The sequence below is a fragment of the Prinia subflava genome, chromosome 3, assembly GCF_021018805.1.
Source record: "Prinia subflava isolate CZ2003 ecotype Zambia chromosome 3, Cam_Psub_1.2, whole genome shotgun sequence".
Taxonomy (NCBI): domain Eukaryota; kingdom Metazoa; phylum Chordata; class Aves; order Passeriformes; family Cisticolidae; genus Prinia; species Prinia subflava.
In genome coordinates this window covers 45,730,973-45,755,755 of record NC_086249.1, presented here as the reverse complement: position 1 = coordinate 45,755,755, position 24,783 = coordinate 45,730,973, and the positions used below count along the sequence as shown (strand labels likewise).

The 24,783-nt window shown below is 40.1% G+C and overlaps 2 protein-coding genes across 5 annotated transcripts in view; both read right to left on the bottom strand.

Annotated features, from left to right (window-relative positions):
* The window catches only part of ZC3H13 (zinc finger CCCH-type containing 13), a 45,855-nt gene extending 35,907 nt beyond the window's left edge, over positions 1-9,948 (bottom strand). For 2 of the 4 annotated variants that reach the window (XM_063392123.1, XM_063392124.1), the window contains exons 1-3: positions 9,580-9,948; positions 3,688-3,810; positions 3,147-3,256 (exon numbers count right to left, since the gene is read on the bottom strand). In XM_063392123.1, the coding sequence (XP_063248193.1) occupies positions 3,147-3,256; positions 3,688-3,810; positions 9,580-9,933 (587 nt within the window). In that variant the 5' untranslated portion in view covers positions 9,934-9,948. Of the gene's footprint in view, positions 1-3,146; positions 3,257-3,687; positions 3,814-9,579 lie in introns of all 4 variants that reach the window. The other 2 variants (XM_063392126.1, XM_063392125.1) reach the window with 2 other exon arrangements.
* Positions 9,949-10,686: 738 nt separating this feature from the next.
* CPB2 (carboxypeptidase B2) lies at positions 10,687-24,084 on the bottom strand. Its single transcript, XM_063392127.1, has 11 exons — positions 23,967-24,084; positions 20,588-20,663; positions 18,566-18,690; positions 18,366-18,474; positions 17,732-17,833; positions 17,078-17,182; positions 14,471-14,587; positions 13,937-14,027; positions 12,562-12,764; positions 11,451-11,535; positions 10,687-11,328 (listed from the first exon to the last, which is right to left on the bottom strand). The coding sequence occupies exons 1-11, from the start codon at positions 24,041-24,043 to the stop codon at positions 11,144-11,146; spliced, it is 1,275 nt and encodes a 424-aa protein (XP_063248197.1). The 5' UTR covers positions 24,044-24,084; the 3' UTR covers positions 10,687-11,143.
* Between the last annotated feature and the right edge of the window lie 699 nt (positions 24,085-24,783).

The window sequence follows — 24,783 nt, the reverse complement described above, 5'->3', positions numbered from 1 at the left end:
AAAAACCCCACAGAAATTTAAAAAGTACACATTCAGGGATGGGGTTTGTTGGTCAATTTTTTGTTTGGTTTTGCTGTTACTGCGTCAGCTTTTTTCAGCTTTAGCAGAACACTAAAGCAAAATCATGGTAATCACCGTATCTCTCCTTCCCCAAAGACATCATAACCCTCCAAAAACTAATAAAATAAGACTGACAATTAGTCAAATTTTAAGAAATAATTACTTAGGAAGCCATGACTGTTATACAATGGCTTTGGCTAAATGCACAGAAAAACAAGCTGGTCTACTCACTGATTTTTCTTTTATGTGTACCACAGCTTCATTTTTACATAACTTTCCCCCAGCCCACTACAAAAGGGATTTTTGTTTATTCCTGCTCATGCTCACTGTTGAACTTCAATAGATCATGACAATTTACCTCTGCAGTTTAAGATGATGTGGCTAGACAGCAACTGCCAGAACTTTTCACACAAAAGGCATTACGCAATTTCTTTTTAATATTTTGAGCTGGGCCCATCTTTTAAATAAGGCCTAAATTGCAGAATTTCCTGATTTCAAATTCTAAGGCAGTTAAGTGACTTTAACAGCATTACATCCTGCAACAGTTCAGTTCTCCACGTTCAACAGCATTTAGGAAATGCACATTTGTAACAGTGCCTTCATTTGTGCCTGTACTTCTTACAGTGTCAGAAACAAGTATCCAGCAACAGGCACACACCTACCTGAGGACAGCTCTGTGTACCTGTGTGAGTGCACACGTGAACAATATTTATTGTCATTAATTACATATGTATTATGTACATATCAATATGTATGTATTATGTCAAGATTACATATGTATTATGTACATATTATAACTGCTCAAGAAACACTGCAATATTTAAAACTTTCAAAATCCATACATTCTTTCCTAATATGACTACTGGTTTGGTTTTTAAATGCAGTGTGATGATCCCAAATAAAGAGGATCACTCAGTCTAAGAAAAGGGCCCAGCAATGGCATTGATCCTGACAATTGCATGAAGGAGCCAGCCAAGAAGCTGCCAAGCAACTAACCAATAATCTACAAGTGCAGAAACAGGAAAGTTCTTCGTGGTATAGCATGTTTAACACAGCTCTTTGTTAGCTTCTCCTTAATTCTGATCTCGGGAAGAGTGGCAGGTATAATATTGCAACCTTAATACTATCATCAGGTAAGCTTCATGTAAAAACACATTAGGTTTTATTTTTATAGCAAGATTAAAATTAATGCTGTGAGAGGCAACACTAGTGCTAAAATGGAACAATCTTTTTCATAGTTTATAGTCAAGTTTTCCTGGTATCTGGTGATGTTTTGAATTATGGGAGGCATTAGGGTCAGATAAAACCATTAAAAACAGGATTTACTGCAGACAGGTATGGAACTTGAAGGTGTGAAGACAGAAAGGCAGCAAGCCATGCTATGTCCTACTCAGCTCCTTGCAAAGCAGATGAGACTTCCCTGGCAGGCATGGCTGAACACATGCAGACACGCTGCCGTTTTGTTATCCCAGATACATGAACAAGAATATTGCTTTAACTGAACTGATGCAGAAGCAGCATCAGTTTCGCTTGCCTGAAGCAAATAAAATTGCATTTGAAGTGCCTGGATAACATTTGTGAAAATCTCTCTAATGTTAAATGGCATGAAAATGCCAACATTTTATTATGTACATATTATGTACCAGCTTTTTCAATGCCTGGCCAAGAGCTATTAGTGGAAACTTTTGAAAACAGGCACAGTTCTTTCATTTGTCTGGTTTGCGGGGTGTGTGGGGATGGTGGGTTTCCTCCCCCTTTTTACTTTTAAGAACACCTTTATTAAATGCTGAAGCATTTAATAAGCAGGAAGATTTGTCCTTCGACTTTTCATATAGTCCTAGGAAAAAAGTTAGCAATAAGAAGAAGGAAATCAACGTTTTTCTTAAATGTCAGTGGTGACAGTGAAGCAGAAACACAGCTTTAATCATTAAAAGAAATGTCACTTCTCTTCAAATGACCAAGCAGAACTATGCACTGAGTGTTCCAAACACTGAAAGCAAGGAGAAAGTGACATTATAACAGTTTTAAAATTTCATCCCTACCAGTAAATCACTCACTTTATTCATTTGGAGCATTCAGTGCAGAACAGAGTAAAATCTTTTACACACCAAAAGAAACATTAAACTCAGTGATGTATTTTGTATCACAGCTGCTACCATCTTAGAAGCAATGGAGATCAAACAAGCAAAGTCAAGATCATCCTAAGTGCATGCCACAGGAACAGAAAAAAGAACCAGACACAGAACCCTAACCTCATGCCAACCTTCCTGTTGCTTTACTCTTTGATGCTTCAGTGTGCCCATGCATAATCTACAGCTAATATTGGCATTATGAAGGACAGCTCTTTGTAAACTGTGAAGCCTTCACAGAAACAGATACTATGCTAAAACCGTAACATCTTTCTGTCCTTTACAGCAAGAATACCACAAGCTTACTGCCATACTTGGTTTCAATCAAGTTAGGTGTTATGCCACATGAAGGACAGTTGAAAAAAAAAAATCAAAGTTTAGTAACATATGAAGAGACATATAATAAAAAATACTCTCTTTTGAAAAAAGAGGTAACTTTTGGGATCTCCCCCTACAATACAGGACGTTTTTCTATATCTGACAGATAAAGTCACAAAGCTGTGTATTAAAATAAGTGTTTTCTCACAACAGGAGAGAAAGGATAGACATTCATCAAGCAACATAGCAAAGGCAGAACGGCTGTGAGTGTGAGCACTGCTGCAACTAATTACAAACCAACATTTTAGTACAGGATGGAAAAGAATACCAGAAAGCTGCAGTGACACAATGCCAAAACAAAAAAGTACTAAGGTACTTGAACTTTCCATTTCAAGTAATACATAGTTAATCCAGTTGACTCTACTCATTTTTGTAAAGCTTTATACACACAAGAATCCTGCACATCGCCAAAACAACTGTTTTAAGCAGCTTCATAAGGCAATTGGTTACTGATATAACATACAATTAGGCACACCACAGCATTTCACTTAAAAAAAACCAAAAACAAAACAAAAGACAGAGTTGCAAAAGCTATTTTCCTACAGCATGTGAAGAATTCAAAGTGAGTTCTTGATTTACCTTCTATAACTGCTGCTATAGCCTTTACCTCGTGGTGAAGGGCCATGTACGAATCTACATGTGTTCCCATAGAGGCAGTTGCCAGTCTTCAGCCAGTTACGGCACTGTGTCTAAGAGACAGACATTACTGGGTGAATTTCACACTCCTTTCTGGAAATACCATTGGTGTGAGTGTGGCAGAACAAACAAATGACTCCACATTAAGTCCCATTTATCTGTAATTTCTGTCCACCAGTAATATAATTGATTAAAAAAAAATCAACAAAGAATATCAGATCTGGCAGAGAAAAATTTAGGTTGGTGGAAATATTATCAATATGCACAGTACTACTGCTCCATCCAGAAGCTGGCACAACACACGGTATTTGAAAATTCTAGTATTAGCATGTTGGACATCCATGCTTTAGGTTCTTTTCACCTTTACTTAACCTCAGGAACATCTGAGCATTTGGTGCTTGTGAGCTACTCTTTCCCACCACATAAGTCCTGGAAAAGAAGATGCTGGGGTGGGGAGGAAAAGAAGAACATTTTTACAACTCACCTCTGCAGTACTTCCAGTGCTGGGTCCAAGCCTTTCAAACACACTGGGTCTTCGGGATGTGCTATCGGATATGGTCTTGGTATTTTCCACTGTGACCTTCCTTCTAATTTTTGACATTTTGTACTACTTCAACCAAAAAAAAAAGCAAAACTGTAAAATCCTTCAGTTTGGGGCTATTGACACTGAACTCACATGAACAAAATAGTATGATATACGTTGCAAGAGTTGCTGCTGAGGTGATGAAGAAAGAAAAAGAAGTCATAAATGAATGAAATGTATCTAATAACAAGGAATGCTTCTGACTTAAATTAGTCAGCTGAACACCAGTAATGATATTTTTTTTCATTTTATGACCTGCTTTAGATTCTTCAGCTTCCCCTTGGGAAAGATCATATGACATGTTATTCGTTTAGGCAGCAAACACCACACAGGACAGATGCTTTCTTTCATCATGTATTTTTGGTGCACGAGCTCAAGGGACTTAAAGTGAACAGAATCTTTAATGTTACTTCACCAAACTCTCAGAAACCAGTTCCAACCACTAAAAATGACTCCCACTTTTGAAACAAATTTCAAAAAATGAGAGCTTTATTCTTTTTCTCCCTTTGTTGTGTATGACAACCTACTCAAAACCATCTTGATATCATTCACAGCCTGCATTTGATATCGGTCTGATTCCTACAGCTATTTGGAATTACATGAGTTTAGGAAAAAAACCCAAAAACTCCATAATGATGATGCACTTCTTTTAAGCTGCTCAAAAAACAGCTCCTTCTCAGTAAGAAAAACAGAATTTAAAGAAATACAGCATAACTTTGATAAACAAGAAGCTACAATTTATCTTACCTGAGAAACAAAGGAGTTAAAGAAAAAAAACCCACCATATTTGAAGAAAAAAGAAAAGGAACATATATATTTAGAACTACACACAGCTTGTACAAAAAGGGCCTCAAAAACTATTGTCCATTCTTTACATTCTACTTGATCTACATAAAAATAAAATCAATTTGGGAACACCTACCAGGTGCTCAACAATTTATATACAGCTCAAAAAACTACCTCTTTGTTGTACTGCAATGTGCCATCACCCTCATTAATCAGTAGATCATGATTAGCCAAACACTAATCTCCTACCCTTCTGCTCCTAGGCACGTGTCTCTGCACTTAGAACACACACACACTCTCAAACTCATACACAAGCAGGTTACAAATGACAAAGTTCATTCACAAAGCCAGAACAATACACATTTAAACTAACATCCACCAGAGAGGATTAATAGACATCTTCACCATATGATCAGCAATATGTTCCCATGTATCCTTATGGTCAGGTTACATTTCACAGAAACAAAATATTATAATGTATAAAAGCGGACACTTCATTATCTGAACCCTACAGTTATTTCCATGACAAGACTTCCCTAGCAGTCTGACATCTGTACATTTTCTACAAACAAAATGTTGTGCTGAAGCTCTTGTGACATACTTTAGCTCCTTTATAAACAACAAAAGAAAGAAAGCTTACACTGTATATTTGAGATTTCTCAGTAGACCTCTACTCTATCGACTCCTTCTCCAAGCCTCTGATTATCTGAAGAATTTTATCTCATAAATAAGGTTCAGATAATCAAGACATTAACCAAAATGTTCAGGGAGGGTAGAAGTTAACCATACGGTGTATATCAAACATTAAAAACAATGGTTAACATCAATTAGTGGAAGCAGATAGTCAAATACTAGAATTTCCAGTAGTATGAAATTATTTGGGTTAGTAAGAACTGTAGAGAATAAAGATTTCCAGAAAGATCTAATTGAGTTAGAGAACTGAGTAATACAACAGCAGATGAAATGCAAATAAATATAATGCAATGCACACAAGGAGAAATGATTTTGTCTAAATATTTGATGAGACCAAATTAGTCCAGTCTTCTGAGAAAAAGAATTAGGAGTCATTGTGGACAGCTCAATGTGCAGCAGTAGTTTAAAAGTCTGACAGGATAAACCATTAAAGTTAGAAAGCAAAACAATACCACATCTCACCTAGCTGAGCACCCTTTCATTTCAGGATTCTCACAGAGTTTCAGAAAAAAATTACTAAATTTCCACAGTTTCACACAATCACACCCTTTTAATAGAAGATATAAAAATCAAGTGACACATGCAAAAGCATTTTTAATAACACAATCATATAACAAATGCCTAATTTGGATTAAATATTTACAGTTAAAAGAGCCATATCTGAAATAAAAAGGGTTAGATAAATGACACTGGCAATGGCATAGGGAGAGGGTTCAACACGTGAAGGACAGATGAGCCTGATACGCAAGTACAGCACACACTGACATCATAGCAGCATACAGAGAAATCACATTCATTTTGCCTCAATTCCAATGTACTTTTATTTTCAAAGAAACAGAGGCAAAACTTTCATTTTAAAAGTTCATTTTTACCCAGCATTTAGTACCTTTTTGGAATTAACTTGTATAGGAAGTTATGATGATGACTAGGCTTAAAAGGATAGTTATAAACATAGAGAGAATGAAGGGGGCAACATCATCATAACTGAACAGATAATTTAATTCCAACCGCCTTTTCCCCTGTATTTTGGCACGAGGAAATTAAGAATACCATTCAAACCTGAATCTTCTAAGGTTTGTAAAACCTCCTATATAAAAAAAAACCTAAATAACAACTTGAAATGAGAAACAAAAACTTCCACTATTTCAGGCAGCAATCTATCCTCAATTCTATCCTCACAGTCTGGCCCACATCTACCAGTTTGCAATTAACAACAGATCCTTTACTAACAGAAGAGATATTTCATGTGAAATTACTCCGTGGAAACAAACTCAGCATGCTGTGAGTGCACAGCATACTACTTTCTGTATGCACATATTATCACATGAGGGCCTTGCTCATGTAACAAGAACTGAAAGACATTCCACTGCAAAGTGAATATAGATGTTATCAAAGGCTGCAGAATTTGAGTCCAGACACATTATTCTGAGGCAAACTGAGGAATTTCACTTTGTCAAACATTGCATTTGAGAGACTGCGTTTGCAAATGCAGTCAGTCCCATTTTCATTCTCTGAGGACCAAGTGAGTTGGAAAAATAAAGAAAATCTCAGATGGACAGGTTTTGTATTTCTGAGAAGGTTCCTTGCTCATAAAAAAGTACTATAAGGAGAAAAATTTATGTGTTTAATTTCCAAATTTCTCAGACTGCACATTAATGGAGAACCAAGAACAATTTAAACGGAACATCCCATAAAGATTCCCCTTGTCAAACATTTTCCCCTTCTGCTGTTTTGCCATTGACGATCACAGTCCAGATATCAATCCCACGCTGATGGCCAGTGCAGTGACTTCCCATCAGATGTCTGTGCCTCTGAATTACCATCTCCTTATCAAACACTGATGTGGGATTAGACAGCCGGGAGTGGACTGAGCCTTAAGCACTCTCAACATTTCAAAAAATTACCACCAGGATTAAAAAAAAAAAAAAAATCAGTAGAATATTATGCACTTTCTTGTTTCAGGTACATGATGTTGCATGGGGCACTGAACTTTCTGCTACTTCTGAAACAAAATGAAGTTTCTGAACCTAAGGAAAGTTAACTTTATTCTCCTAAAATAAATTCTATATCTAAAATTTTAACTGTAAATTATCACTTTTCCATGCATAAATAAGATCCACACAACCTTTACAATAAATTATAAATACTATAACACTAGGATAACTCATTCATGAATGCATCATTATTATTCTTTAAATGAAGTAACTTTCCCAGAGTGAGAGACAATCTGTTAATGACATTAATTACACTACCATTTGAAGGAGAACACATCACAGAGTGTTATTTACATGAATCATCTAAAATGTGACAGACTTGAGAGAAGTGAGTGCACCTAGTGGGCACTAACCAATGAACTGAAATCAATGAAGCATGATATGACTGACACAGCATTCACTGAAATTCTGTTTTTTTATTACCAGTATTCCTATATTTTCGTGTCAAGCATGCTTAACACTTTTCTTCAAAATCAGTGTGATACTACATAAGTTACAATAAAGAGATATCTGAAACCCCTGGTTTTCTGTTACAAAAACCTAATCCAGCCCCTTGAAAAAAATTAGTCCTGAAGTATTCTACAGAAAAACTTGAAACTGAGATGTAACAGAACAAAAGCAAAGTTCAAAAACAAGAAAACATTTAAGGAGATAAAAATCTCTTTAGGAAGTCCAAGACATCACTCATAAGCATGTCAACGTCTGCGCATGCACACCACACCACACACAAGCTAAGCATAACATCACTTGAGCAAATCCTACCTGTGAAGAGATAAACAATATGCCATTTCAAATAACAAGTGAAATTACTTCAAAGTCCTACAGAAGTTCAGATACAAACTCATTATTAACACTCCTTGATAAACTAAATACATGTTGAAAACTAAGTAACAGGTTTGAGAATGGTTCCCTGCACTTTTGAAAATGAAGAGCTTTTACCTGAAAATATTTCGGGTCCTATTACAATGTTAACACTTGCATGTCACATCACTAATAAAAAAAATAGTGCTATTTGAAGCTCCATGGGTTTACTACCTAAAAATATCACTAATAATGGTAAAATGCATTCATAACGAACCTTCCAAGAGAGCAGTCAAATACTAGAAATTAATCCAAATTTAAAACTCCTTGTTGGTAACCCATCACCATAGTCACTTGAACCTATCCCTCTGATTTCACATATGCTATTTCTCCATTAGTAGCAAGAAACAACTGCTAATTATGTTTGCACAAATATAAAATCATGGTTGGCTTTCTACACGTGGATAAAAACATCAGGCCCCAGTACTATATCAGAAATACCGAGTATTCCATGCCTTGTCTAACAAAGTCTTCATACTCAAAGAAGATGTTTCCCAGACTAAGGGGCAATCTGTGCAGACTGGCATGGACAGGTCCGAGTTCACTCTGCCTTAGTATCCAGCTTGCTGGATACCCGTTCTGTAATCTGTGAGCAGGATCAGCACGTTAGCGTGCTGTCACTCTCAGCAAACGTGCGGAGAAGCAGGGGGTGTTATCTCGGGCACAGCCACATAAAGCCACAACTCTTCAGTGCTCAGGTACGTTGGCTGAGTCTGTCCACTCCGGTCTGCACAGAGGAACCGTGAGTGTTTCATCACTAGCCCAAGATCCCTCAAAGCGCTGGTTGCTAACCCACTGAGAGGCAAACACCTGATCTTCAAAGAGTCTTGCAGAAGGCTGACAAGAAATCAACGGTGGAGTGAGAATCCATCGAGAAGCCAAGGGCGAGGCCCTAAGCAGACCACCCATAACGCACTAACCTAACGTGCCCGGCTACAAGTTCTGAAGGGATGGGAGTTAGCTGCAGCCACTGCCTGAAGGAATGGTGATGAGTGGATTTATACAAGCGAAATTAGCAGTCCCTCTTGAGAACATAAAGCAGAAGCGATTTTACTGCCAGAAAGTGGGAGAAGAGCACTACTTCAGTGGGAGAAAAAAAAAAAAAACCAAACAAAACCAAAATCCAACCCAAGAAACCCCACGAGCAGGGAATATCCGAGTACACGGGAAGCAGACTCCATCCAGCACGGCCACCGAGTGACGGAACGGCCCCGCGGGCACACGGCGGGATGGCGCCTCCGGGCGTTCGGCCCCCTCCTCGGGGACCCCCCGTGCGGCCCGGCCGCGCACCCAGCTGGGCGGGAGCCGGCCCTTCCCCGCCGCCGCTCCGCAGGCCCAGCGCGCCTGAGGCCCGGGGGCCAAGGCCGGGGCCGGGGCCGGGCGGGGGGAAGGGAACGCGGGGGCCCGCCCCGCCTCTCCGCCCCACCCTCCGCGCCCGCGGCCGCCCCGCCGCACTCACCTGCTCCTTGCGCTGCCGCGCCGCTCCCCGCCGCCTCCTCCGCCGCCGCCCGGGGCGGAGAGGGTGGGAGGGGGCGAGGGGGGGGTCCGTCCTCCCGGGCCTGAGCGCGGAGCGGCGCGGGCAGGAGGGGGAGGAGCGCGCGGAGCGGCGCGCGCCCCCGCGGACCCGCCGCTCCCGCCCCGCGCGCCGGGACAGCCGTCGGGGGAGCGCCGCCGCCGCCACCGCCTCCGCGCGCCCTTCCCGGCGGCCCTCGCGCCGCCCGCGCCGCCGCCGCTGATGACGGCGATGACGGCGGCGGTGACGTCGCAGCTGGGAGGGCGGTGGCGGGAAGGTCGGAAGCGGCAGCGCCGCCATCTTGGGGAGGGCGGGGTAGGCGTCCGGCCCCGCCCCTTCCGGGGGTGGCAATGGGGCCAGCCGAGGCCCTGGAGCCCGAATTCCGTGAGGAGCGGCTGACGGAGCTGGAGGTGTTTACCTGGAGGAGGCTCAGGGGTGACCTTTATTGCTCCCTACAACCACCTGAAAGGAGATTTAGCCCGGTGGGGGCGGTCTCTTCTCCCTCATAACAAGTAGCGGGACAAGAAGACCTAGTATTAAGCTGCACCAATGGAGGTTCAAGTTTAACATTAGGAAGAAATTATTCATGGCAAGGATGATTAAACTTTGGAATGGATGTGTAGGGACGTCGTGGAATTACTGTAGCTGGAGGTGTTTAAGGAAATACTGTACATGACAGTGCTGTGGTGTAATTGACAGGGTGGTGTTGGATTGTAGCTTGAACTCAATGATCTCAGGTGGCTTTGCCAACCTCAATGAATCTGTGTTTCTGTGATCTTCAAATAGAACAGGCTGCTCAGAGCCCTATCCAACCTGTCCATAAAGGTTGCCAGGGATGGAGCACCCATCACCTCTGGGTAACCTGTGCCAGTGCCACACCCCCCCTTACTGTAACAAAAAACCCCTTTCTTCAACTAAACCTGCCCAGTTTTGGTTTAAAACCATTGCCCCTTGTCCTGGCACCTTACAAAGGGCTTACAGAGTTTTCAGGCTAGTGCTGTGCTACAACAAACCCTTGGCTGCAGGGTGAATGGACTGGGTTAGTTGTAGTGGAGCAGCCTCTGGGCAGCTGCCACTTGGTGCTTTGGCCACTTGAATGTCCTTGCCTTGCTGTGAACACCCTTCCTGTTTCACAGTGGACATGGTAAGTAGGGCTGTTCTCTTGTAACAAAATCCTACAATTGCGCAAATGACCTACATGGGGGAATCTCTGCTGAGGATGGAGTCTGCCCAATGTGCCCTGTGTCAGCCAGAGACCCTTTCACCTGGAGTTCCTGTGTGCTTTTTCCCCCTATATGGTGCTCACTCTATTATACTTGTGGTGCAGTGAGCTGCCATTGTAGATAGAGGTATATAAGTATGGCTGAAAAAACCTGATGTGTTCTGAAACGGGGGATGCACTCATTCTGGGGTTTTGCCTATGTAGAAAGAATTTCAATAAAGGAACAAGCTTTTTTTATTACATTTTCATAAGTAAGTGCAGTCATGTTGGAATAAATTATATTCAACATTACAAATTTTGTAGAACGTGTTGAGCTATCTCTTTAACAGCAGAAAGTGCTTCTAAGCAAGTTGGCTTGATTTCTCGAGAAGGAAGCAAAAATCCATAATTTCCTGTGTCTCGAAGCTCAAAGGTAAAAGAATATTTAATGCCAAGATCATAAGCCCAGTCGTCAGACCCTCCAGGAGCTAAATCTGTGTGAGGAAGAGAAAATAGAAAAATTGCCTGAAACCAGAATTTCTCTGTTCGAAAGCTGTCTTCTGATGCTAGCAAGGATATACTGTCATACCTTTCATTGCAGTAAAGTCATACTTACAGATTGTTTGTGCACCAGCACCAGATCTGTACGTTTTCCGAGTTGTCCTCTTTATAGCCTTAGCTGCTTTCTGTGCTAGACTTTCCTGAAATTAAACAAACCATTATTATTAACTTTAAGGCCTTGTGATAATAGATAATATGTACACAGTTAGAATTTACTTACAGTGTGCTCGGGATTTCACATTAGTTAAATAATCATATAAAAGGTTCTAGAAAACCTACTGGATGTGGTAAAAGTTTTCAGCATATGTCCATGCTACAGATTGCATTTCTGCTGTAGGACAGATAAAAAGTATAGATGGGACCTTATCCCCACTTCTAGCAGAAAACTGTTATCAAACCATTTGTTCTCATTCATCTCATATTTTTTCTTTTCTGCCACAGTATTTAAGTCACTCTTTATTTAAGTAATATTGACAAATATGACAGGAGAATATTTTGAGAGAACCCTACTCTTAACCCATGAAGAAGACTGAAATGCCCAGAATCAGTGCACCACTCTGCTTTAGAGGAAAAGAGTAACTGTTCTGTTTTGAACTCTGCTGTTTTCAATGAGAGTCTGTACTGTGTCACTTGGTGGCTCAAGAAAGCAAAATTCTACATATGCACATATACTCTCCATCCTACCACTAAGACAATTTTAAATAAGTATCTCCAGAAAAAGCTTTAATAAAAGTAGCAAGTGTCCACCAGAATACCTCATTGCTTAGGTATGCAAAGGGTGTTTTCAAGACCCACATACTCAATTAATTTCAGAGTTTAAATAAACCATACAACATAATGAAGAATTTGCACATATCTATCTTTTCAAGATGTCCAGAACAACAGGACTCTGCTTTTTTAGCAGCAGCTTCAACATATTAGTGCTGTTGATGTATAATCAATCTGGAACAAATATTTTCGTTTTTCTGCAGCTTTCAGAAGCAGCTTACTGACTTACACACTACTAGACCAGCCTGGACTTTTTAAAGTTGTTAAGAACATCAAGAAAAATGTCGTATCCTTATTCTTGATGCTCACAGCACAGTCACTCTCTAATTACAAGACTAACCAAGCTGGGTGAATAGTTCTGAGATAAGTGTGAAACTTCAGGAGGTGGGAGGACTTACCAGTTCCTCATGGTCTTTGCTTTTGTTCATAGTGTAAGAATATGGAAATAACACCATCTGGGAGTAGGAGTGCATGGTTATGTAGGCTTTAATGATGTCTTTGTGGTCTCTGACAAAGCGAGCCACTGCTTTCACTTCAGGCTCAGACTCTGGGTAGGGTCCACAGTACGTCTCCTGGCATTCAGAGTGAGATGCTCCTGGACCTTTAAACAAAAAACAAGTGCACAGTTTTACTCCTTTGCTTCTTCCCTTCTCCATATCTGTTCATGGAAAATGCAAGAGCATGAAATGAAAGAGCAGAGTGTGATGCTAATAGACAAGAAATCATGGATTCCACCATGCTATGGAAAGAACTCGCATGCTTGAAGAAATCTCTGTGAGTGTACCAGGATATCTCACCTCTAATGCTCTTACAAACAATCAAGGAGAAAATGTAGAAAAAAAGAATTTAAAGACTGGATAAAAAGTCTTAGAGAAGAGAATGATTATGCTTCATTTAAAATCTTCACATGATTGTGAGATCACATCTTAAAATCTAGAAGTACTACAAGAAAAATGCAATTCTACATGATTATTTAATCTTGTGGGAAATCAAACTCCCAATGGGAAGCTGAGGAAACCAAATAAGACCAGAATCAGAATAAGACCAAATAACTTTCTGGAAGCAGTCAGGATCTTTAATGTCTAGGAAAAAAAAAAAAAAAAAAAAAAAAAAAAAGAGTATTTTTTTCTTAATATAACAGCCATGGATGGTTTAGCAAGGGGCTAGAATGACTGAAATCCATATAGGACTTTAGTGTCAGCACTGACTGAAGTCAGATCTGATCTATAGGATAACACTTTAAGGCAGCTATTCTGCAGACTATGAAAAAAACTTGTCAAATACTAAAGTGCCTGTAGTAACTAAATATGAAATAATCTTCATAAGAAACACTAAGGGCAAAAAAGTCTTGGTCAGCCCGGCATTATGGAAGGATGGTGGAGCTGATCAGTTTGTACACCCCAATGGGGTGTCTACTCAGCTCGATAGTACAACAGGCCTTGGGTGACATGGCAAGGGCCACCTCTTCCCTATTTCTTTCTTCCCACTAACAGCCTCCCCCAGGTGTGTCATGGTGTGATGCAAAGGGCTCTGTAGTGCTGGGAAGAGGTTATTCCATGGTGTGTTATCTGGGGATGAAAAATCCTGGGTCCCAAAAAGAATTATGTGAAGCCGGGAAAGTTTTCACTGGTTCATAACAGATACTCAGCTGCATTTGTCTTTGTAACTTTGCGGAACGGTAGATGAAAATGTTTTCAAAATCAAAAAAAAAAAAAAAAAAAAAAAAGGCCAGAAGTGAGTCAGGGGTACAATAGGAAGAAAGTTATGTCATACCACACCAGTGTGCATCAAAATTCCTGTTCATGTCAGTACCAATGCACTTGCTGTTACCGTGTGAGGAGCGGCTTTTTCTCCACAGCCGATTCTATGGAAAGAGACGCACAAACCATGTTGAGGGAAAAATGCTGAAATAGTCAATGCACCCCCTCAATGGTTAGTTAAGTGTGACTTCCCACTTGTGCCTCTGCAGTCCTGTGCTAGTGAAGATCAAGGAAGATTCTAAAACCTTGCCAGCAAGGCTGGGTGATAAAAGGATATGTTGGGTAGGATCAGAAGTGATCCCATTCTGATTTCAATGGAATTTGGACTGTGGAGGGTGGGCAGAAGACATACAATTTGGCCAAGTATGTGAGTTAAGGAGCACAAATCCAACATTCTATGGGCGAAGATGCAGAAATTCCAAGCACAGAATAAGAGTTTGGGATGTGCAGTTCCAGGATGAAAACCATGCCCTAGCCATGCACAGTGATAATTCCCATAAACAGCAAATCAATACCTTGCACAACTTATCAGAAAAGGTCTACGTACAGAGGGGTGGCTCCATGTGTACTCATAGCCATCCACGTTTATCACAGGCATGATGTAGAAATCAAAGTGCTCCAGAAGGGTTGTCATGGTCTGATCTCTCTCACGCACGTGGATTGCCTGTAAAGCACAGGGGAAACTTATTAAAAACATTTGTAGTTGTTATTTTTCTTACCTTCCTACTAAGGTACCTGGTGGCATGTGTAAAATAATTGTGCAATTATCAGAGCAGTCTTCCTGAGTCTGATAAGGCTCATCACGTGATGGAAATGGTTAAATAGCAAAGTAGTTCTCTGCTCAGAAGGGCCAGGTGGAGAAATTGATACAGTCAGTCAGATACACTGCAGTCCTTTAGTGCTAGTGGGTGGTCATGAGACAGAAATGAAGCCTATTAATAGGAAGATTTGAGCTTTTGCTGCCTGTGCAAGTAATAGAACTGCCTCCCTGCCCAAGATACAGCAAGCTCCAAAATAACAAGTAATATTTCAAATGGCTGCAGGATATAACGTTATGTATGCTGGTTACATTGTGAGTTTAATGCAATGGTATGACAAGAGTCAGTAAGAACTACATTGCTAATTTTTCCTCACAGCCTATTTTGAAGGCTTTAGTGATACTGAACCTGGTTGTTGTTCCATGACAAAGAAATAAATTTTAATTTAGATAAGTAGGTTTGTTACTATTAGAATAGACTAAGTCCTTCATCATCCATTTTTTTAATGCCTTACTTAGATCACCTTCTTTCATTTTACATCCTTCCTAGTTATCCTCAGGGAATGGACTACCTTTGACTAAATGAGAAATGTCAATCTTTCTACAGTCTTAACAACAACATTAAGTTATAAAAAGTGGACCCATTACAAAGAATGCCTAGGAGTTGCTAGGGAGAGATGATGATTTTAGTGCATGTGTGCAGAAGTGTATTAATGTCAGATTTTTAAAATGTTGCTTCATGAAGAAATATAGAGACAAAATTTGAATTTAAACCACATATATTAGATCAAAGGAACGGCGAACCTAAATGTTCAGCTTTTTACTTCTGAAAAATGCTGCAGGGACGTGTCACTGCAAAATGACAGCACAGCTGGTAATTATTTGGAGCAGTGTGAAAAGGGCAAATGCATTTCTATCCAGTGGAACCTTGAAAGCTGGGATTATCAGTGTGTCACAAGGTACATTCAGCTATATCTGTCCCTAACTCCTGCAATATCCTTTCAAATGTTTTAGGCATTGAGATTTTATAGTTGTGACTGATGACAAAAATAAATACTTTTTTTATTATTATCATTGGCAGCAGCATCTACATTATTGAGTTCCATCATGGCCAAATCATAATTCACATTTCAAGGACTCATTTCTGTTGTTTCTCTGACTACAGTACTGGTGACTGAAGTCTCAGTGTCATCTAGTTGATTTTTACTGAGAACTTTGCTTTTGTGGAAAGATAATAATAAATAACATCTCAGAACATTAGCTTGTCTGGGCCAGAGAGGCCTCAGAAGTCTTTTCCTGGTCCATACCAGGGACTGGGTCAGCAGCTCAGCATAAGGAGTTGAGCAGAGATGCCTTAAGTTCAAAAAGACCAAGGCAATGTATTTTATAATCCAGTTGTAAACCGTGGATGTTGTTTCTTTTGTTGCACCTTTGTTCCCTCTCCCGAGCAGTGTAGATAATAAAGATACTAAAGACAGATGTGTCTATTTGACTGTGGCTGCACATTAAGGCTGGTTAATCTAAGCCCATCCCATCAGTGATCAATCTACAGGCTCAGTCAGTGATTTTCTAGTTTCCATGAACTGGTACTACAGCTGGATGTTGTTGGTCATGTTCCAGAGGCCTGACATGAGGGTGTCACTAACAGGAATAATACCTTCAGAATAAGGTGGCTTATGTGGCTTTATTCTCTGCAGATCCAGAAAAAAGCAGGAGACAAATGAAAAACATGGAGTCAGGTGGAGCAGTAGCAATAGACACAGGAGTAGGTGATGCATCACAGCCAGTGGATTGCTGGTGTGGAGCTGAGCTGTGCCAGGCCTGGAGCAGGCAAGTGTGGGATACTTACTGCTCTAGGAAGCCATGTAGGGAAGAGCCAAGGGTTGTAGGACAGCTTGAGCTCACCCTGTATGTCTTCTGATCTGCTCCAGGCAGTGCCAGTTGCAGTAATAGGGACAAGTCATCATGTGCTGCATGACTCAGAGCAAAGACCACTCCTGGAATCCACTGGGCAGTACAGACATGGCCCTAGATTACCAAACACGTGCTTTTTCTGCCATGCCCTCACCACTCACAACAGTAAATGTCTCCGTTGAATTTGCTGCACGTACTTTGAGGTTTATTTCATACTTGATAGTACATTTGAGCTCCTTTGCATTCACTCCCAATGACGTTCTGTTTCTCTCATACACACATACCCTTATCTATTGCCATGCACACACACACACACACACACTGCTGTGCTTGCAGCTTAGACACAAATATCATGTGTTGGTGTTGTGGGAGTAAATGGATTAGGGCTTTATGGATCCTAGAATGCAGTTGGACAGAGGTAAATGGCATCAAGATTTTTTGCTTTGCTTTGAAAATAGTAATTTGATGTGATTATGTACTCACATGACCTATGAACCACAGGCAAAAAGCAGGAGAAATCCATTCTCTAGCGTGGATACCACAGTCAATCCATATGGCATTTTTTGAGTTTTCCTTGCTTTTAGAAATCTGACAAAAGAGAGGTTGCATTTGAATGTCACCGTTGTAAAGGGTACCACATAAAAGCAGAAGTGAAAAGATAACCCAGATGAAAGAAGCATCTCTCTTGTAAGGAGAGCTCAGACTGATTCTGGGCCAGGGTGCAGCTGTTGGTTAGGTTTGCATGCAGTCAGACAGCTACATCCAGGCTGCTTGCAAAGTCCAGGCACAGGCATCAAGGCTACAGCAAGACCTGAGGTCGAGTGAGTCTGCCATCAGCTGTGCAGGGCAACAGACTAGACTGTCTCATCATCAACAGAGGAGGGTATCCACTGTACCAGTATTGCATGCCTTTGCATGATGGCCTAGATGTGGTAACTTCCTTGTGACCCAGAAAGGAACCTAATCTGGTCAAATGCATTTGCAACAGTAATGCAACTTACTAGAACAACTTAGGAGACTTCTAAAAAGCACAAAAATTATGAATGTAGGTATAGATTCAATAAGATGTCCTGGCCAAACCCCATCATTTGCTTACAGTAGTACTTTGAAAGCTTTTGAAGTAAGTCCCAGGTGTACCTTCAGAACATAAAGAGGTCGCTTCTCATAGGATGATCCAATATATATTTTCTGGAGGAGGTCAGAGTGGACTTTCACTACTTCCTCCATCCAACGATATATCTGCAAGGGAAAAGTTAGTAAGTGCATCTTCTCTCTATTGTTTTCTTTCATCTCTGAAAGTGGTCTAGACTTAAATTCGTTCTACCTCCCATAATTTTTATCTGATGGTAAAGAAAAATTAATAATTCAACCCACTTACCACTTGCCTGACTCTATTTTTTGTTAAAACAAACAGTAAGATACAGTCACAACACAGTCCAAAGGTAGCCCTAAAATTCCTGTTTAGTTCTATTTGTTTAAATTGTTATTGATTTCATGTTTTAAATATTTACATGTTTGTTTTGTAACTTCATTTCGCTTCTGTATTTACTGCCTTTGAGTGACAGTTTGAGGCAATACATGTATGAGAGATTTTGTCTGGTGCTTCCTTCTATCTCTATGAAAGCACTACAATAAATAGAGCTCTTAATTGTTGAGCAGTACAGTGGCAATTATTAACTGCTGATGATTTCTTTCCTTCTGTCTCCATTCTCAACCATGAGACAAATTTCACCCTTTGCATCTACAGATGTTCACAACAAAACTAGCTTACTTCTTTCATTGAATGGTAGTTTTCATAGTATGAGGAAGATCCACGAGCATTGACTGTGTCATTGACAGTCTGCTTTTCAATAATTCCTTGAACATCTCCCATCAAGACTCTGAATAACAAAGGAAGAGCACAACCTCCTGTTAAATAAATGACAGACAACTTAACAGAATCATTCATGACAACAAATAAAAGATACATACTTGTGTTGGATGGTCAGTTGCCTTAACTGAGCTTTAATGCTATTTATGTTGGATGCCCTGACATAGAAATGGACTTCTCTGTCCTTCTTGATGTTTTCAACCACAACAGGTTGCCAGAGAATGACCTACAAAGTTTCCAAAAACATTTTATTTTTTTTTACTGAGGAAAGAAAAAATATTCTTACTAACATTTAATAAGCATTTTGGAAATAATCAAAGCATATGTTTTCAATTTAAGAGACTGCTCATAACAAGCAGTTTAATGTTCTTTGTGATATGTAGCATTCTGCTACTTCTGGAAATGAAATGTGTGTATTTAAGAAAGGTTTATAATGACTTCTGCACAGAAATTCATAAATCAAGAACAAAGACAAGAATATAACCTTTTCTGAGATAGTATTTCTAGTATAATAGATATGTTTAGCTTGTTATTATGTTACATGTTTCCAAGTCTGCGGAGAGTTATTTTCCCTGAGGGTATTTGGAGAATTAATGAAGATCAGACCTGTCTTTGTAGTTATTGTATTCTCTGATGACTTTGATCAGGGAAGAAATAAGTGCCAGAAGGGGTTTGAATATAAGTCGAGTTGTAGAAGCAATACAGAGATTAGAAATTGCAGAAAAGTAAGAAAATGAGATTGTTCTTCGTAAAATTAAATATTTTACAATAATAAAATCAGAAGCCAATATATTCAATAAAAGACTGAAACTTCAGAACCAATAACACAAAAAGATCTAGGGGTGACAGTTAGCAGTAAATCAGGCATAAATTTAGAGTGTGAAAAAAGCATAATTCTTGGATGCATTTTTAGGGCATCATACAGCATGAAGTCACCAGATGATAGGGTTTACTTTTTTCTTTTATGGTTCTGTTGCACAAGGAATATTGTTTGAACAATAAATGGTAACCATTACAATTGGTTGGGAGGTACTGTTTGTGTCTACCCTTTCCCTTTCCTATTGCCTTTCCTTTTGCCATTCCCATTCTGTTTCTTTCTTGCCCGATTTATAATCATGGAAACAAATTGTCTGGTTTATAACCCACAAAAAATATTTGGTTTGCGTATTCTCATAAATGACTTGAAGAAACCACCACAAGTATTGAATGTACTGCAGTTCTTCTTCCTGACTTCTTGGGGCTCCTGTGTACAAGAAAGTGAAGAATTACAGTAGTAAAAAAAAGATGGAGGAGAGGAGGTTTATGCTGGTACAGAAAAAGAAACGTATATATAACTTAACTTGTGAAGGTGGAGAAGAGCAAGGAAAGTTATCCAAATGTTTCTGAAAATTTAAGGGAAGGATAAGAAGATGCTAGTAGGGACAGCAGAAGGATTTTGGGGTGGGCATAAAATGAATAGGAGCCAAGAAAGCCAGAGAAAGACTGGGCATAGACACCTTTAAATGTTCTCAGTCATATGAAACCCATCCTCAATCATCCTGTAAATTGTGTTGATTGAGGGAATGGTTACACCTTTGTTGCAGTGTTGAGTTCAAGCTGAGAGGGTATGACTGGGCAAGTAAAGAGGAAGAGATGTCTCAATTTAATTAAATACTCCTTTATCTAATGAAAGATATAAGTAATAATAATACAAAGTTATTATTTGAGATGTTTTTTCTTCTAGATGCTACCTTTAAAAAAATACTACAAAAATCCAGTCCTGATCTTCAAAGGTGTGCAGGCCATATAGATCAAGATCACACTGGTCAAAAGTGCTGAGGTTCCCTAGCAAATGTATTCCTGCTCACTGTGTGTTGGTGTTTTGCCAGTTTTGCAGTGCCTTAATACACAAAATCAATTGCAGAAATATGAGCTCTGATATAATTCATTACTGAAACATTGTGGAGGGGTGTCCTCATGTAAATCAGTAGGTAGTGAGAAATGAAACCCAAGCATTTCCTGAACAGATGTATTAGAACAAATGAATGGAAGGGGCTAGATCTTTTGTGGGAGAGAGAAGCAGTATTAGTGCACTTGGGGGAAAATATGGCCCAGAGTGCAGGGAGACAAAATAATCTGTTTACCTCAGTGGTGTTCAGTAAATCCTGAAGAGCTTCAACTTGTTCATCGGTTTGTGGGAGAGCCCACAAAACTTCATCCCTGAAAACAAGAGAATTTAGGTAAAGCAGAGGTACTTGGAACAGCTCCAGTTCATGCAGAAGTGGGGAAGCAGGCTTGGCCTCTCTCATGTTCCCAGCTTGGCTGCTATGAACCCAAAGATGATCCAATAGTGAAGATGCTGAATTTGGTTCTAGCCTCTGCATCTGTCAATCAGTAAAATCCATGAAAAAGATGGTGCAGGATTTTGGTAGCCAATATTTACTGCCGAACACTGAGATCACACTGGCACCATACCCACCAGGCCCAGCTAATCCACAGTGCACCAGCAGCAGTTGGAAGCTAGCTGAGAACAGGAAGATGGCTCCCCTATTGTTCCCTGAGTTTCTCAGTCACTGCTCAGCAGAGACATCAGCCCTCCCTCTCTGCCAAAAGCCCTCACAGGTCTGGCAAAAGCCAAATATGATGTTCTGTAGATGTGCGTTCTTACTTCAGTCAAGTTTTTCTGGTCTCCTCATTTGTGTCCCTCTGCTGGTATTGTTTCAGATGGTCTGCACCACTGTCCTCCCCATGTTTGCCCAGTAACTTATATTCCCATTCTATTTGAAAACCGTGGTCCAGACATGCTGTACATGACATGGTGCTGCTTAGTTACTCCATGCCTGATCCCACTGATGGTGACAGAAGTGAAATTCACTTTCTGGAAAGAAAAAAGAGCACTTGGCATTGAGTCCTGATCAGCAGTGTCTTGCAAGTCATGTAGTTAAAAGTTGCATTGGATAGATAATGAAAATAACTTCTGTGTGTAGAAGAAGGAGACTCAGGGGAATGTCAGACCCATCTTTCCATTTCCTGGGCTGGGGTGGCTCTCAGCCATCTAATCACGTGGAACTGGTGACACCATATAAACCAGGCACGATCAAAGTCCCTGCCAGCCCTGTCTGCAAAGATTGTCCTGAAAAGAAAACAGTCAGGGCTCTCAAAACTAGGGTTTTCAAGCAGCATAACATGATTGTCACAGCTTGTTGTTGTGATTGATTTCAAGCAGAAACCTGACAGCATCTGGCAACCAGGTGATTCATCTTTACTTTTAGCCAGGCTCCAAGCAATCACTGTTGTTTCTCATGCAGAACCAACAACATGCCAACCCTATTTTTGCCTCCACCATCATTTGACAGAACATCAAAAAACAATCAGGGATAGGCAAGGTGGGCAGTTTGCCTATTTCTTTACGTAAGTGCACTCTGAAGTCTGTGTTTGAGGCTACTTTAATAATGAATGTCTTCTCATAGCTGAGGGAGTCTTTTCACACTGGACCCAGGAAAAGGCCTGGTGCATCTGGTTTCATTGCATGATTCCCACAGCCTGAGACAACCATGATGAGGAAGCTGATGTGTACTTGTACCCCACTGTTTGTTGCACAAATATTTCATCTGAGTGTTGTAAGTACTGAGCAAGTGTTACAATTCCTTTCTAGCTCTTGTAGTGGGACGTGAATACTCTGGATAAGCTGATCAAAATTCTGTCCCTGCACTTTAGTGTGGCGATATTAACAGCCAAAACTGTAGTTGTTGCCCCTCTCAGTACCCCTGCTTTGATTTGGCATTATACCCTCTTTCATCTGTCTTCTTCCCCACTCTTTGCAGAAAACACCCAGATAAAAGCTTTAATTGTCACCCTTATACCAAGCTCAGAAACAGCCCTCTGCTCCCAGCTTCCTTGCTGTGCCTGCTGCCCCTGTACAGCTGGACCTGGTCATCTCAAACACACCTCTTTTCTTTCTGTTTTCATGCCCTCCTTCCCTGATTGCTTTCAGTTAGTCCTTGAAAAGGTCCTTGTCATTTCCTGCTTCCAACGTTCTGCCAGAGTCCCGCTGGACTCTGTCCCTGTTTCCCGTGCCTTTTTCCTTTCCCTTTTACCTCTTGGTAGAAGTCCAGCTGCCATCCCCACACTACAATACTCAGATCTTACCCTGTAAGTGAGTAAGATACATTTTAGTTAATTTTAGGTGGGTTTGATATCTTCATCTGAGCAAGGCACTGTTTTAATAAAGAAATAGGCACTTTAGGGGTCAGGTTAACCTGAGCTAATTCAGATGTGTGTGCTAACCTGAAATGAATTGCCTTCTAAGTACACATATTTTTCCCCACTAGCTGTACAGAAAGGTGAAGGGGACTTGTTCCTATGCAAAGCTGTGAAAAAATTCTGTCTAGGCAGGTGAATCTCATTATTTTAGCCATTTTCATATGTTTCATAACTGGGGCTGGGGGGTTAAGCTCCTGCTTTCCAGTGGGAAACACCATATTCTTCTTTAAGAGTCAGATATTCAGTGTTCTATTTAAACATGAAATAAATAAATCTTCAAGTAGCACAGAGCAATATTGTTCCACTGAATTCACCTAAAACCACATTTGTTTCCCCCTACTTTAGCCCTCCCACCTCCACAGCAATCCACAAAAAAATATGGTTGCAACACAAAGGGAGAGGAAATGTTCTCTTTCTAAGGCATGAACTCAATGGTATTTACCTCTCAAAGGTCTGCAGAGTGGTGTGAAACCACGGAAGGGATATGAGAAATAATTCACATTTTATTTGTCTAGATAGTTTGGGAGCAGGTTGTATTTAATCCTAGGTTGTTCAGCTTTTCTTAAAATCACCATATGAGGAACTTATCCTTTTAGTTCAACTTATTCAAACATTTCAGGTTTTTAAGCCAGTGGTACATGCAGAAAATAAAAGCTCTTTGCCTGTCTTCATCTTCGACATATGTTCTCATGTTTTAAGAAAGCATTTGGTTTCAGGGCATTTCTGAAGTTTATTGATAGGTAACAATAAAGCTGCTTCTGAAACATTGTACAAATACCAGATGGTTATTCAAAAATGATTTATGCCTGGAAAAACCATCATAAAAGCTGCTTTGGAAAGAAAACAGATTGTTAGCACTTTCTGAAATGGTTTCTCTTTCTACCTCAAGAAGTAATTCATTTAAGATCTTGTTTTAAGGCAAATGAAGCAAATTATTTTTTCCCATTAAGTTTCAAAATGCCCTTTATTGGCATTCAAAAGTACTGAATGAACAGAATTGATTTGCACTTAGACCAAAAAGAGTAGTCTTAATAGGATTAAAAACATAGGATTTATGGATGCAAAGAAAACTTAACATAATTTCGTTTCCCCCACCATCTTTATGGTAAATTGAACCACGTATCCAATTACAAGGGCAATAAATATATGTCAGCCTTTGACAAATATTTTCTTATGCAACTCAGAATTATTTTGCATCAATACTTTCTCTGTCCCACACACCATATACTAGAACCCCCAGCAGCATCAGTAGATATTTACCTTGGAATAGTGAAGACATGCGTCTCTGGAACCAAGATAAAAAGTGTAAAAAAGAGCAGGTAGAACTTCATCTTCATGGCATCCACAACAAAACCAAATGCAAGAGGAAAGCTCGGGGTTCAGGACCCATATTATTGATTTTAAAAATGTTATTTAAAGAGTAGTTAAAATTTAATACTGCCTCTCACTTCAACCCCAAGCTCCTGGTGGCTAAGTCAATATGACAGAGCTCCCTGGGGAGGTGCTGCCTGTATTGGTACCATCCGTGTACAAGAGGATAAAATACATTTTGGACATTTTCATATTGACAAATCACTTTGTCATCTCAGTCTTTTATTTTATTGCAGCTACGAACCACAGACATAGGAAAGAGCACCAAGCACAAAGCTTTTGTAATCTAGTATTTGTGGAGGTCCAGCAGCATGCTGTGTATCCAGCTCTCTTATAAAACATCACAGCCAAGCATGAATCTGGTTCATAGCAGTAGGAATGAGGTTAAGTCTGAACAGAAAAATTCTGAAGAAGAAAGCTTCTTTTCCTGGCATTGGCTAGCAGAGAAAACAAGGAGCAAGTGAGACATATGTTTTTGTGGTGCTTTGACATCCATGTATTTTTATTGTGGATGTCATAAGGGTTACTTGTCAAGAAAAAGTACAAGTGACTCTTCATCTCATTATTATTAATTTTTGCATGTCCCCAAGATATGCTTCCCATATCTCTATCCACAATTATCTGTACAGGACATGCTGAGGAGCTGTGTGAATTTGGCATGTCCAGAATAGATGATCTTCATCTCTGTTCCATGCTTGAACAGCAA

Bases quoted from the DNA above. Each gene is read 5' to 3' on its own strand.
- CPB2 (XM_063392127.1), bottom strand. From the start codon at position 24,043: ATGAAGATGAAGTTCTACCTGCTCTTTTTTACACTTTTTATCTTGGTT. The intron at 17,834-18,365 runs GTAAGCTAGTTT...TTTCCCTTGCAG, and splicing joins ACTACCATTCAATGAAAGAA to ATATATCGTTGGATGGAGGA. The intron at 11,329-11,450 runs GTAAGTATGACT...TTCCTCACACAG, and splicing joins TGCTGGTGCACAAACAATCT to ATTTAGCTCCTGGAGGGTCT.